This window comes from Carcharhinus amblyrhynchos, chromosome 9 (assembly GCF_965287045.1).
Source record: "Carcharhinus amblyrhynchos chromosome 9, sCarAmb.v2.hapA, whole genome shotgun sequence".
In the NCBI taxonomy this organism is placed as follows: Eukaryota; Metazoa; Chordata; class Chondrichthyes; order Carcharhiniformes; family Carcharhinidae; genus Carcharhinus; species Carcharhinus amblyrhynchos.
Window position 1 is genome coordinate 9,701,983 of NC_137332.1, and position 15,796 is coordinate 9,717,778.

A 15,796-nucleotide genomic window follows, 5' to 3' on the forward strand; every position below is an offset into this window, starting at 1 on the left:
ACCTCGACATAAGATCACCTCTCAGCCTTCTAAGCTCCAGAGAAAAAAGTCCCAGTCTATCCAGCATCTCCTTATAACTCAAACCATCAAGTCTCAGTAGCATCCTAGTAAATCTTTCTTGCAATCTTTCCTTGTAGCCTTTGAGAGATGATGGGGATGGATCATCCTCTTGAATCGTTGCAGTCCGTGTGATGGAGTCCCAGGACATTGAGTCCAATGATATGCATATATCATTAGTGCAATGAAGTAACAGTGATATATGTCCAAGTCTGTTTATTGCCTGTGAAACGGAAGGGGATCTGGAAGTGTTGGAGTTTGCATGTGCTTGCTTCCAATGTAAGAAGGAAATCCTATGGGGGTGATCTTACCAAAAAGATTCTAAGTAACAAAAGAGTGTTAAATCACACTCATTTTTTTTGGCGAGAGAAAAGTTCAAATCTTATGCCGCTTAGAGAAAAAAATGAAGTAAAGTGTGTGATTTGCGCTAGGAGGGAGAGTGAACGGAGTCTATTCATGCCGGGAAACCGGCTGATGGCTGCTAACATGCGCCATTGTGCATGTGCATGATGACCCAGTACACTGTGTAAAGGCCTTTAATGGGCCTTACTCTTTCCCTGTTATCCGCTTCCTATTGATATAGAATATCTTGGGATTTTCCCTTCTTTTACCTGCTAGAGCTTTTTCATATCCCCGCTTTACTTTCCTAATTTCTTTCCTAAGGTCCAGTCTGCACTGTCTATACTTCACTAATGCCTCTGCTGATTTCTTCCCCTTGTACTTGTCAAAAGTCATTCTTTTCCTTCTCACCATATCCATCTCTCTGAATTTACATAAATTCGAATAACAATCCAAAGTGGATAACCACAGATTTATCCACATTATACTGTATCTGTCATGCTTATGCCCACACACACAGCCTGCCCAAATCACACTGAAACATCTTTGCATCCTCCTCACAACTTACCCTCTCACCCAACTTTATATCATCTGCAAATTTGGAGATAATACATTCAGTTCCTTCTTCCAAATCATTAATATATAACATGAACAACTGGGGTCCTAGCACAGATCACTGAAGAACCCCACTACTCACTGACTGTCAATCAGAAGAAGACCCATTTATGCCAACTCTTTGCTTGCTGTCTGTAACAAGCTCTCTATCCATCTCAAGATCATTCTTGATCATTATCATTCCTGTTAATCTTCTTTGCACCTTTACCAATCGCCCCACATTCTTTTTATAATATGGAGCCCAGAACTGTTCACCGTACTTCAAATGGGAGGCACAGACAACGTGGTATTGTCACTGGATTAGTAAGCCAGAACATAGGGGGCCCAGGTTCAAATCCCACCACGGCAGATTTTGAATTTTGAACATAAATCTGGAATTAAAAGTTTGTAAAAACCCGTCTGGTCCTTTAGGGAAAGAAATCTGCCATCTGTACCTGGTTTGGCCTGCATGTGAGTCTAGATCCACAACAATGTGCTAACTCTTAAATGCCCTCTCAAGGGTGCCCGCATCTCATTAAAGAATAAAAACAAATGACTTATTGGCTAGGTCTTCATCCCCTTTGATTTTATCCAATGTCTGTGGGCAGAGACTTGCACTGGTGATAAGATTTAGTTATGTTATGTTATATTTCCATCGCATTCAATCTTTGATGGTTCCTTCTGACTCGCAGTGGGGACGGGGGGCGGGGAGGGGGTGGTGGGTGGCTGTTGGTGGTGGGATTGGGTTAGCAATTCTAATTCCAACTTCCCTCCTGACATCTACTTCTCTCATCATGCTTCATGAGCCTCGATCTATCTGTGAAGAAAAGATCTTCTCTATGAGTATATTATGGATTCCAACGTTAGCTTAAAACTTGGTTTTCCAAAAGTGAGGGAGGACCTCATAGAAACTTACAAAATTCTAACAGAGTTAGACAGGGCAGATTCAGAAAGAACGTTCCCGATGGTGGGGATGGTATCCAGAATTAGGGGCCATAGTTTGAGGATTAGGACTGAGGTGAGGAGAAATTTCTTCACCCTGATTGTGATGAATGTGAGGAGTTCACGACCACAGAATATAGTTGAGGTCAAAGCATTGTGGGATTTCAAGAAGAAATTAGGTATTGCTTTTGGGGCTAAAGGGATCAAGGGATACGGAGGGAAGGGGGGATCAGAATATTGAATTTGATGATCGCCCGCAATCAAAATGAATGGCAGACCTGGCTCGAAGGGTCGAATGGCCTAATTTTACCAGCATGCCCGCCCCGATTCCAGGGACGGGCAAACCTGGAGAACGGCATTCTCTGTTGGCCTCGGATGGGATCATACAAACCTCGGGCAGACATGCTGGTAAAATTCCACCCTATGTTTCTATTTCCAAAACCCTGTAGAATGCAGCATGGGAATGACACATATCGCGGAGTTATACTAAAAGGTGAGAATTTTCTGTCGATGGAACACTAATGTATTCTTAAAATACACAATTATGTGTACTCAATGGGACATTCTCGAATGAAATAAATAGGAAATTAGTCTTATGTTTTGAATGCTAAAGCAGGCAGATAACAGCAGTTCTTTGGGGACATATGTACAAAATCTAGGTCACCATAACCCATACACCACGACAGTGCCAAATTCGAATGCCAAGTGTGGCACTGAGAGATAGCAACTAATCTTTTAAAACAGAAAAAAACCTATCACACTTTAAAATCTCCCTGCAGTGCCCCTCATCGAAGATCTTGTTTACTGACTGGGTTTTGATGCTTCCAAAAAAATTTAAAAGCCTTTTTTCTTCAACAACTTGAGTCAAACTAATCTGATAGGAAAGTGATTGGTCACGGGGTAGAGCACACGTGGTCCTATGTGTTGAGTAGTTGATATAAAGGACAGAAAGAGAGAGAGAGAGAAAGAGGACCATTGCATTTGGCGTTTATTATGATGAGGGGGATCATTTTTGCACTGGCCTTCGCTCTTGTGGGTAAGTTTATAATTCTTCATGTATCAGGCCTTGCAGAGAATCTTCATTCAAACAATACCAGGGACTACAGTTACAAGGGCAGAACAGAGGAACTGAGGTTGTTCTGCTTAGATTTAAGGGAAGGTTTAACGGAGGTGTCCAAAATTATGAAGGGGCTTCTGGTCGAGTAATTATGGAGAAACTGTTTCCTCCAATGACCTGGGTTCAATTCCGACCTCAGGTCACTATCTGTGTGGAGTTTGCACAATCTCCCTATGTCTGCGTGGGTTTTCTCCGGGTTCTCCTGTTTCCTTCCACAGTCTAAAGATGTGTAGGTTGGGTGGATTAGCCATGCTAAATTGTCTCTTCACATCAGGGGAATTAGAAGGATAAATATGTGGAGTTATGGGGATAGGACCTGGATGGGATTGTTCTCAATGCAGGCTCGATGGGCTGAATGGCCTCCTTCCATATTGTAAGGATTCTATGATTCTATGTTTTGAAGTTTCAAAGTTTATTTGTTAGCATCTCAAGCAGGCTGACATTAACACTGCAATAAAGTTGCTGTGAAAATCTCCTAGCCACCACACTCTGGCCCCTGTTTGGATACACTGAGGGAGAATTTAGCATGGCCAATGCACCTAACCAGCATGACTTTTGACTGTGAGAAGAAACCGGAGTACCCAAAGGAAACCCACGCAGACACAGAGGAGAATGCAAACTCCACACAGACAATGATCCAAGCTGGGAATTGAACCTGGGACCCTGACACTGTGAGGCAGCAGTGTTAACCTCTGTGCCACCATGCCGCCGTATGATTTTATGATGGGAGGTTTGGCAAGTTGAGGACACAGATTTAATATAATTGACAAAAGAACCAGGTTGCAGATGAGGAGGTTTTTTTTAATACAATGTGTTGTGGGGATCCGGAAAGCACTACTGGAACTGAACATAGAACATAGAACACTACAGCACAAACAGGCCCTTCGGCCCACAAGTTGTGCCGATCACATCCATACGTACCAAGCCAGAGAACTATCTGTAACTCCCACACCCATTAGATCCCATATGCTCATCCAGAAGTCTTTTAAAAGACCCCAGCGAGTTCGCCTCTACCACCACCGACAGCAGCCGATTCCACTCACTCACCACCCTCTGAGTGAAAAACTTACCCCTAACATCTCCTCTGTACTTGCTTCCCAGCACCTTAAACCTGTGTGAAGGTGGAAGTTACTTCAACAGTAACTTTCAAAAGAAATCAAACAAAAATTCGAAAAGGAATGAAAATTGTGGAGCTTTGGAGAAATTGTAGGGTTGTAGAACTAATTGGTTAGCTCTTTCAAAGAGCTAGTATGGGTGTGATGGGCTGAATGTCCTCCTGCTGTGCTGTAGGCTTCTAATTCTATAATCATTTTCAATGTAATTACTTATTCATGCAAGCAAACGAAAAGTAAAATTTTAAAATGACTTTATGAATGATGCACTCTTTTTGATTTTGTGTTCTTTATTTTCCCACAGGGAGCCAGCAATATGGTAAGGATATTTCTCTTCTGGATTTCAAGCAGCTGACAAATGTCATTTTTGGGGTTACTACTGACCATATCCATTCTTAATCTATCACTAACTACCCTTCCTCACAGAGCCGTCTTTCAGTCGCAGCAAGACCTACGTCTACCAGTATGAAGGAATCGTTCTGACCGGCCTACCCGAAACTGGCTTGGCGAAGGGAGGTCTCAAAATAACCAGCAAAGTTCAGATTAGTTTAATCGATCAGAGGAAGCATCTCCTGAAGGTAAGGAATATCTGAACAATGGAAGAATGGTTGGCTGGCATGGCTTAAATTGTACCCACATTTGTACTAAAAGACTAGATTCAGAAAGAATGTTCCCGGTGGTGGGGGAATCCAGAACTAGGGGTCATAGAACATAGAACACTACAGCACAAACAGGCCCTTCGGCCCACAAGCTGCGCTGATCATTTCCATACCTACCAGGCCATATAACTATCTGTAACTCCCAATCCCATTAAATCCAATGGACTCATCTTTTAAAAGACCCCAGCGAGTTCGCCTCTACCACCACCGGTGGCAACCAATTCCACTCACTCACCACCTTCTGAGTGAAAAACGTACCCCTGGCATCTCCTCTGTACTTGCTTCCCAGCACCTTAAGCCTGTGTCCACTCGTAGCGACCATTTCAGCCCTGGGAAATAGCCTCCGAGAATCCACCCTGTCTATTCCTCTCAACATTTTATAAACCTCTATCAGGTCGCCCCTCAACCTTCGTCACTCCAGGGAGAAGAAGCCTAGCTCCCTCAACCTATCTTCTTAAGGCATGCCTCCCAATCCAGGCAACACCCTTGTAAATCTCCTCTGCACCCTCTCAATAGCTTCCACATCCTTCCTATAGTGAGGCGACCAGAATTGCGCACAGTACTCCAAGTGGGGTCTGACAAGGGTCTTATAAAGTTGTAGCGTTACCTCCTAACTCCTAACCTCAATCCCTCAATTAATGAAGGCCAGTACACCACCCGCCTTCTTGACCACATCCTCCACCTGTGATGCCAATTTATGCCGATCAAAGCAGCCAGCATAATTAAGGATCCCACGCACCCCAGACATTCTCTCTTCCACCTTCTTCCATTGGGAAAATGATACAAAAGTCTGAGGTCACATACCAACTTACTCAAGAACAGCTTCTTCCCTGCTGCCACCAGACTTCTGAATGGACCTACCTCGCACTTAGTTGATCTTTCTCTACACCCTAGCTATGACTGTAACACTACATTCTGTACTATCTCCTCACATTCTCTATGAATGGTATCCTTTGTCCTTACAGCATGCAAGAAACAATAGTTGTCACTGTATAACAATCGTAAATAAATAATAAATCAAATCAAATTAAATCAAAAACTCAGTATTTCATAGATGCTGCACATACCCGATGACATCTAATTTATAAGCACCCAAAGTAATACCTCCTAAAAATATAGATTGGTTCCCAAAAGTCATGAATGCTTCTTTTGAAGACTAATTCTGTTCCCTTCCATCCCCAAGATCACCTCACCTCAAATTCAAGAGTACAGCGGGATATGGCCAAATGCTCAATATTTCCCAGCTCGGAAGCTGACTCGGAAGCTGAGTGCACAGCTGAGCAAGCCCGTCGAGTTCGAGTATAGCCGTGGCCGAGTGGGGAACCTATACGCTGAACCAGACCTGTCTGAAAACATCCTCAACATCTACCGAGGCATCCTGAATATGCTGCAGATCAGTATCAAAAAGTCGCAGAATATTTATGAGTTGCAAGAGGTATGTCAATTTTTTTTTTAAATGGCATCCGTGCTTGAGGTGTGGATATCCTATTCTGGGCCTGTATTTACTGCCCTTCCCTTGTCACCCTTAAAAAGATGGGTGTGAGCTTGGAAGGCACGGTGGCACAGCGGTTAGCACTGCTGCCTCACAGCACCAGGGACCTGGGTTCAATTCCCAGCTTGGGTCACTGTCCGTGTGGAGTTTGCATTTTCTCCCCATGTCTGTGTGTGTTTCCTCCGGGAGCTCCGGTTTCTTCCCATAGTCTGAAAGACGTACTAGTTAGGTGGATTGGCCATGCTAAATTCACCCTCAGTGCCACCAAACAGGCACAAGAGTGTGGTGATTAGGGGATTCCACAGTAACCTCATTGCAGTGTTAATCTAAACCTGCTTGTGACTAATAAATAAAAAAAATTAACCTTTAAAACTTCTTGAACCAATACAGTCCATGTGGCCAATTTGCTTTCGCAATGGTACTTGGTGATGGGGTCCAGGATTTTGACCCTGAAACAATGAAGGAATGTCCCCATTTGGGATCAGTGTGGGATTTGTAAGGTAGGATTTTACAGCCTTGCTTGGGCAAGACCAGAAATTCCCGCCCAAGTTCAATGGAGATTTCCGTTGTTGGACCCTCACCCGCGCCAAATCCATGGCGGGCGAGCTGGCAGGTTTCCAGCCAGAGAGTTAGCTGGAGGTGACAGTGCTCCCAGCTATCGTCCTTCTGGATCCTGGAGCTTACAGGATTAGAAGGTGCTGCTGATGAAGCCTTGGCAAGTTGCTGTGGTTCATCCAGTTATTAGTATGCGTTGTAGCCACAGTGTGCCGGTGGTGGAGAGAGTGAATGTGTAATGTATTCTTTGGCTGACAAATAGGCAGCTTGCTGTATCCCAGATGGTAGCAAGTTGCATGAGTGTTGCTGGAGCTGCCTTCATCCAGGCAAGTGGGAAGAATGGCATCACATTTTTGACTTACACCTTGTAGATAGGTACAAAGGCTTTGGGAGTCACGAGGTGAGTTGGCCACTGTGGAATGCCTGACCTTAGCACTTCTCTAGTCACCATTGAGAAGGTAGCAGTAGTGCCTTCTTGCCCTCTGATAGTCTGTGTGGTGTAGATAGTCCCATACTGTTACTAGAAAGGAAGTTCCAGGATTTGGACCCTGCAACAGTGCAGGAGTGGTGATGTGATTCCAAGTTCTGCGGAATTCCCTGCCCAGTGAAGCATTTGAGGCTACCTCGTTGAATATTTTTAAGGCAAGACCGGATAAATTTTTGAACAGTAAAGGAATGAAGGGTTATGGTGAGCGGGCGGGTAAGTGGAGCTGAGCCCATGAAACGATCAGCCATGATCTTATTGAATGGCAGAGGGGCCAGATGTTCTACTCCTGCTCCTAATTCTTACGTTCTTATGAGTTAGGATTGGTGTGGCTTTTGAAGACAAACTTAGAGGTGATGGTGTTCCCAGGTTAACCTTCTCCTTCCAGGGGAGGTTTGCTGATTATGTAATGTGACAGAATGTTTGTGGTATTTTCTTCCATGTTGTACTGTACATGCACTGATCAAGTCTGCACTTATACCTAGAATGGGGTGGAAGGAATCTGCCACACGAGCTATGTAATTCAGGAAAACAAGAAGAGTGGGATTGTTACTGTGACAAAATCCAAGGATCTGAACAAGTGCCAGGAGAAAATCTCAGAGAACAAGGGTTCTGCTTATACTCAGCTATGTGAAACTTGCCAGCTGGTAAATACGCAGATTACATTTCTAGTTGCAAAATATTGGATAAGCCAAGAAATTGGATAAATATTTACAACATTTAAATGATCATTGGTAATAGCTCGATGGGAAACCCCTCTCACCTCCTGAGTCAGGTGGTTGTATATTCAAATCCCATTCCAAAGACTTTTTGTCAATTTATTCAAGGACCATAGTCTTCATTGGATAGACCAGCATTCAATGTCCATCCCACTGGCACAGTGGTTAGCTGTGCTGCTTCACAGTGCCAGGAACCCAGGTTCTAGTTTAATAATATCCTTTCTAAATAGGGTGACCAGAAGTGTACACAGTATTCCAAGTGTGGCCTTACCAATGCCTTGTACAACTTCAACAACATGTCCCAACTCCAGTATTCAATGTTCTGACCAATGAAACCAAGCATGCTGAATGCCTTCTTCACAATTCTGTCCACCTGCGACTCTACTTTCAAGGAGCTATGAACGCATACCCCTAGATCTCTGTTCTGTAACTCTCCCCAGTGCTCTACCATTAACTGAGTAAGTTGTGCCCTGTTTCAATCTACCAAAATGCATCACCTCACATTTATTTAAATTAAACTCCGTCTGCCATTCATCAGCCCACTGGCCCAATTGATCAGGATCCTGTTGCAATGCGATATAGCCTTCTTCACTGTCCACTATGCCACCAATCTTGGTGTCGTCTGCAAACTTACTAACCATGCCTCCTATATTCTCATCCAAATCATTAACATAAATGACAAATAACAGTGGGCCCAGCACCGATTCCTGAGGCACACCACTGGTCACAGGTCTCCAGTTTGAAAAACAACTCTCTACAACCATCCTCTGTCTTCTGTCAGCAAGCCAATTTTATATCCATTTAGTTACCTCACCCTGGATCCTGTGAGATTTAACCTTATGCAACAACTTACCATGTGGTACCTTGCCAAAGGCCTTGCTAAAGTCCATGTAGACAACATCAACTACACTGCCCTCACCTACCTTCTTGGTTACCCCTTCAAAAAACTCAATCAAATTTGTGAGACATGATTTTCCACTCACAAAGCCATGCTGACTGTCCCTAATCAGTCCTCGGGATGGGCAATGAATGCTGGCCAGTCAGCAACTCCCATATCCCACAAATGAATAATGAAACATGGTGGAGGGTGTAATAAAAATGTAGGTTCCCTTGAAACAGGATTTGAAATTCCTCATGTCCCTTAGTCTCCCTTTTCTTCAAAAATCTCCAGCAATTAAACCCATGTTTAGCATCATCTAAACACATATCTCTGTTTGATGTACCTCTCCTCTTAAACAATGTGGCCTCCTGCACTATGAGTACTGATCTCTTTCCCCTTGGTATATAGGAAAATAGTCAAGTATGTCACACCTCTTAGCATGGCTGCTTCACAGTGCCAGGGACCCAGGTTGAACGTTGGCCTCGGGTTTAGTGTGGAGTTTGCACAGTTTCCCGATGTCTGCGTGCATTTCCTCCCAAACTCCAAAGATAGTTTAGATATAGCATCACAGAATCATAGAATCACAGAAACCCTACAATGCAGCAGGAGGGCATTCGGCCCATAGAGCCTGCCAGGAACTATCCCCACAACCCTAAATGTATTTACCCTAATTCCCCTAACACTAAGAGGCAATTCAACATGGCCAGTCAACCTAACCTGCACATCTAAGCTGGATTGACTAAATTGCTCTTTAGTGACAGGAAGATTAGCAGAATAAATATATGGGGTTACGGGGATAGGTCCTGGGTTATCGATGGTGCAGAATCGATGGGCTGAATGGTCTCCTGCACTGTAGGAGTTCTATGATTCTATGCCTAAACACTTTCAATGAACTGGACCTTTCTTCCTGCATTCTCATCACCCTCTGGAATAACAATGAAAGTGATCCTTTCTGCATGAAATTCATTGGTTGGGTTTGATGGTTTAAAACAGGTGATCAGGAATAGGCAGCCCATGTTACTCCCCCGATTTTTTTAACTCACGTTGAAGCCCATGTAAATACACTTTACGGAATCGCATCAAGTCAGAATTTAGTCATGGCCATAGTTTACTTTTTCAAAGGTTTTTCTGTAGTCTTCAGGTTAACTTCGAGTCACTGAGGCAATGGACAATGGAGGCAAATAATTGCTACATGTAAGGGTTTCCAATATGATTTCTACTTCCCAGTTAGACTTGTGTTGATGGAAAGAGACTTAAGAAAAGGCAACAATATTCAGACAGCTTCTGTTTTCTTCTGACGCAGAAAGGTAAGAATCTGCGCAGTTTCTCCACCTACTCGTACGCCATCAAACTTATAGAAAATGAGCCGGTCATTATCGAAGTGGTCAATAAAGAGACTCATCAGTTCACACCGTTCAATGAACTTGATGGTGCAGCCAGCACGGAATCCAGGTTAGTGCTCTTCTCGAATGTGCACCTATCTACATACAGTTCCAAATCTTGCCTGAGTATAATCAATTCTTTCCCTGCAGGTTATGGTTGCCTGGGATGGAGTATTTAAGCTGTAAGGAGAGGTTGGATAGGCTTGGATTGTTTTCTGTAGAGCAGACAAGGCTGGGGGGAGGACATGATTGAGGTCTACAAGATTCTGAGGGGTATGGACATTGGGAATAGGAAGCAGCTGTTCCCCTTAGTCGAGGAGGTCAATCACAAGGGGGCACAGTTTTAGAGTGAGAGGCAGGAGATCCAGAGGGGACCTGAGAAAGAAATTCTCTCAAAGGGTGTTGGGAATCTGGAATGCACTGCCCGGGAAGGTTGGAAACCTTATAACCTTTAAAGAGGCAAATTTCCTGGATTAACCTCATCAAAACAACCAAAAATAAATAATGATCAGGTCATTCAAGTGACTGCCTTTTGTGAGCATTTGCTATTCACCAACTGGCATTTCTGTTTTCCTATTTTATACTTTGTCAACATGACGAAAGGAATCCATTGATGTTAAGACCCGGGTTCGATTCCAGCCTTGGGTCACTGTCTGTGTGGAGTTTGCACGTTCTCTCCGTGTCTGCGTGGGTTTCCTCTGGGTGCCCTGGCTTCCTCCCACAGTCCAAAGATGTGTGGGTTGGGTTGATTGGCCATACTGAATTGGCCCTTGGTGTCAGGGGATTGAGCAGGGTAAATTCATGGGGTTACAGGGGTAGGGGCTAGATGGGATCGTCGTTGGTACAGACTCAATGGGCCAAATGGCCTCTTTTTGCACTGTAAGGATTCTATGATCCATGATGAAGATGCAATGGGGGAAAGGTCTTGATGAAAAGTGCAATAAAAATGTAGACTTCTGTGAAACAGAACCTGAAATTCTTCATGTCCCTTGGTCTCTCAGTGACGACATCAACTCAATGCTTCCTATCTATTTGTGCACATGTTGGACTGTTGAGTTGGCTGATCAGCCATGATAGTGAATGGTGTGGAGTTGCCGTCGTTGGACTGGGGTAGACACAGTAAGTAGTCTCACAACACCAGGTTAAAGCCCAATAGGTTTATTTGGTGTTGTGAGACTACTTACTATGATAGTGAATGGTGGAGCAGGCTCGAAGGGCCAAATGGCCTGCTCCTATTCTCTATGTTTCTAGGTTTAATGGTCTGTGTCTTTTGTTTTGGAAATTAGGCAGCACCTTGTCTTCTTGGAGAGCAAAAGTCAGTCGTCATCGAGTCCAACCGATCGTCTGGATAGGCGGGGAACGCTGAAATACCAGTTTTCCAATGAGCTGCTGCAGATCCCAATGCAACTGATCAAACCTTCAAGTAATGACACTAGTAAGGTACATCAGACTCTCAGCCTTGCGTCAACGTAGGACATTTGTACTTTTATCATAGGTGAGATGGAATCCCTTGTGCGATGTCAGAATCCAAGGACGTTTTCACTCCACACATGTTTGCTGCAGGTTTAGCTGAATTAGTTTCACAAAAACTCTTTTTCATCTGTAAGTCTGCGATCCACATCCCAACAAGCTCCAAGACCCATTGCCTGCTGTGCTTGCTGCACTTCACTCTTCTCTAGTCCCCCAACAGCAACTAGGGATGGGCAATAAATGCTGGCCAGCCCTTGTCCGACAAATTAATTTAAAAAATGCAGCAATGTGTCTCCCTCTTCAGCAATATTCAAGTTCTATATTACTAAGCCATGTCAAAATGAATGAGCAGAAAAAATTCAAAGAATCATTACAATGCAGAGGGAGACCATTCGGCCCTTTATGTCTACACTGGCTCTCCAAATGAGCATCATGACTTAGTGCCATTCCCCTGCCCTTTCGCTGTACCCGTACACATTGTTTCGATTCAAATAATCACCTAACGCCCTCTTGAATGCCTTGATTGAACCTGCCTCCACCATACTTCCAGGCAGCGCGTTCCAGACGCCAACCACTCGCTGTGTGAAAAAGGTGCTTTCTCACATCGCATTTGTTCCTTTTTAAATCACTTTAAATCTATGCCCTCTCGCTCTTGATCCTTTTACAAGTGGGGTAAGTTTCTCTCTGCCTTCTCTGTCAGTCCTTTCATGATTTTGAACACCTGTGTCAAATCTTCTCTTAGCCTTTTTTGCTCCAAGAGTAACAGACCCACCTTCTCCATAGCTGAACTTTTTCTTCCCTGGAACCAATCTTCTGCACTCTCCCCAGTGTGTTCACATCCATCCTATAATATGGTGCCCATGTACATCTATTAATGAAGCCCAGATTACTTTATGCTTGATTAAATGCTCTTTCCAACTGTCCTGCCACTTTCAATGATCTCTGCACATATACACCCAGGTCCCTCTGCTCCTAGACCCACTTTAGAATTTTAACCTTTCTTTTCTATTGTCTCTCTATGTTCATCTCACCAAAATGCATCATCTGACACTTCTCTACATTGAACTTCACATCATGCCACATATGTGCCTCCTCCACCAACTTTACTTAGTCCTTTTGAAGTTTTACACTGTCCTCTTCACAGTTGACAATGAATAAAGAACAAAGAAAATTACAGCACAGGAACAGGCCCTTTTACCCTCCAAGCCTGCACAGACCATGTTGCCCAACTTAACTAAAACCTCCTACCCTTCCAGGGACCATATCCTCTTTTCCCATCCTATTCATGTATTTGTCAAGACACCCCCTTAAAACTCACTATCATATCCACTTCTACTACCTCCCCCAGCAGCAAGTTCCAGGCACACACCACCCTCTGTGTAAAATACTTGTCTCATCCATCTCCTTTAAACCTTACCCTCACATCTTAAACCTATGCCACTTAGTAATTGACTCTTCCATCCTGGGAAAATGCTTCTATCCACTTTGTCTATGTCCTTCCTAACTTTGTAGACTCCTATCAGGACACCTTCTCAACCTCTGTCATTCCAGTGAGAACAAACCAAGTTTCCCCAGCCTCTCCTCAAGCTAATGCCCTCCATAACCAGGCAATATCTTGGTAAATCTTTTCTGTACCCTCTCCAAAGCCTCCAAATCCTTCTGGTAGTGAGGCGGCCAGAATTGAACACTATTTTTGAAGTGCTTCCAAATTCTGTGTAATCTGCAATTCTTGAAATTTCTCCCTGCACATCAAAATCTAGATCATTGATATATAATTTAGTAAAAGATTTAAAGTAGTTGGTAACTTCTTTATCTACACAATGACAACAGCTTGCATTCATGTAGTGTCTTTAATATAGATTAAGGTGTCTGGTAGCTTGCCTATTGTTAGATTATTCCGTTTGATAGATTGAGAGGGGTGATATAACAATGCAAAAGTAGAGGGTAGTCCATCTCTGGATTGTGTTGCCAACTGATGTTACTGGTTCAGAATCGCTGAATCCCTTAAAGAGGGATCTGAAGGTTATAGACCAGGATTTTCCAGCCACACTCGCCCAAAGGCTGGAAAATCCCACCGGAGGTCAACAGACATTTGCATGATCCGTGTCCCGCCTGACGATTCCCATGGTGGACGGGACAGGAAAATTCTGCCCCAGGTCTTTGAACATATCGTATAGAAGACTTTACAGAGATTACAAGGCCCGTCTGATCTCTTGGGCTGCTTTTGACTTTGAGAGGGTGCTCATAGAAACATATCCATACCAGTTGTTGCCTTATCAACTCAGGTTTCTGTTTGCCTGTGGGAACAGTGGACTAAAGATATGGGTTAAGTGTCTGGACATTTATAATTCAGGTATGTGAGTGTGGGGCAGGCTTGATGGAGTCGTTGCTGTTGTTCTAGCTATCGTTCCATCCACCTGTTTGTTCATCTGTCTTGTAAAGAGTCAACAGAAGGATGCAGGCAGGTTAAGTGAGAGGGCAGAAAAATGAGCAGACGGAGTATAATAGAAGTAGGGCAGGCAGCACCGTAGCATAGTGATTAGCGCTGCTGCTTCACAGCTCCAGGGACCTGGGCTCGATTCCCGGCTCCGGTCACTGTCTGTGTGGAGTTTGCACATTCTCCTTGTGTCTGTGTGGGTTTCCTCCGGTTTCCTCCCATGGTCCAAAGATGTGCAGGTTAGGTTGATTGGCCATGCTAAAATTGCCCCTTAATGTCCTGAGATGCTTAGGTTAGAGGGATTAGTGGGTAAAATATGTAAGGATATGGGGGTAGGGCCTGGGTGGGATTGTGCTTGGTGCAGACTCGATAGGCCAGAGGGCCTCTTTCTGCACTGTAGGATTCTATGATGTAAACACTTCTATGATTTATAATGTGGGAAGATATGAACTTCTCCACATTGGCAGGAAGAATAGAAAAGTAGAATATTCTTTAAATGGAGAGGGATTACTGAGCGCAGTGGTACACAGGGATCAGAGTGTCCTAACACATGAACCACTTGCTGCAAATGTGGTAGAAAAGAGGGACTAGGATTAGGAAGACAAGTAGAATGTTGCCATTTATTGCAAGAGGAATGGAATATAAAAGTAGGAATGCTTTGCTGCAGCTGTACAGGACATTGATGTGATTATATCTGTCTATAGTTTTGTTCTCCACATTTGAATAAGGATATAGAATCACAGGATACTACAGTGCAGAAAAAGCCTTTTGGCCCATCGAGCCTGCATCAATGTATGAAAGGCCCTGACCTGCCCACCTAAACACACTCGCCAGCACTTGGCCCATAGTCTTCAGAGTTAAAGCGTGCCATGTCATTGAGTTAGAAGCAGATCAGAAAAGGTCCATTCATCTCCTTGTTGGGATAAAGGGCCTATCTGATCAAGAAAGATTGAATAGGTGGGCTTATTATACCTATTGGAGTTTAGAAGAATGAAAGGTGACCCCATTGAAACATTTAAAATCTTGAGGGGACTCGATAAAGTTCATTTATTAGCGTCACAGTTGACTTACATTAACACTGCAATGAAGTTATTGTGAAAATCCCCTAGTCACCACACTCTGGCACCTGTTTGGGTACACATGAGGGTGAATTTAGCATGGCCAATGCACCTAACCAGCACGTCTTTTGGACTGAGGGAAGAAACCGGAGCACTCAGAAGAAGCCCACGCAGACACGGGGAGAACATGTAGACTCTGCACAGAAAGCCGGGAATCGAACTCAAGTCACTGGCGCTGAGCAGAAGCAGTGCTAAGCATTGTGCCACTGAGCTGCCCATAAGGTGGACCCTGAACTAAGGGACACAGTTTAAGAATGAGAGGTCCTTTTGGCTGAGACAAAGCACTGGATGGAGTGTATGCTTTATTTTATCAGCTTGAATCATGTCTGTCTCTCTTTTGGGGACCTTGAATTGGATTCATTTGAAGTCTAGAGCAAGCAAGGAATGGATCTGTGTTTGCCCTCAGCATTGGCTTTGTAATGTTAAGGATGAAGTAAAA

General features: G+C 43.9%; 1 protein-coding gene across 1 annotated transcript in view; it reads left to right on the forward strand.

Moving 5' to 3' along the window:
• Positions 1-2,928: 2,928 nt before the first annotated feature.
• The window catches only part of LOC145348292 (vitellogenin-like), a 77,959-nt gene continuing 65,091 nt past the window's right edge, over positions 2,929-15,796 (forward strand). Inside the window, exons 1-7 of the mRNA XM_080196495.1 lie at positions 2,929-2,968; positions 4,466-4,480; positions 4,588-4,739; positions 6,004-6,255; positions 7,837-7,998; positions 10,254-10,402; positions 11,619-11,772. Coding sequence (XP_080052621.1) covers positions 2,929-2,968; positions 4,466-4,480; positions 4,588-4,739; positions 6,004-6,255; positions 7,837-7,998; positions 10,254-10,402; positions 11,619-11,772 — 924 coding nt within the window. The remainder of the gene's footprint in view (positions 2,969-4,465; positions 4,481-4,587; positions 4,740-6,003; positions 6,256-7,836; positions 7,999-10,253; positions 10,403-11,618; positions 11,773-15,796) is intronic.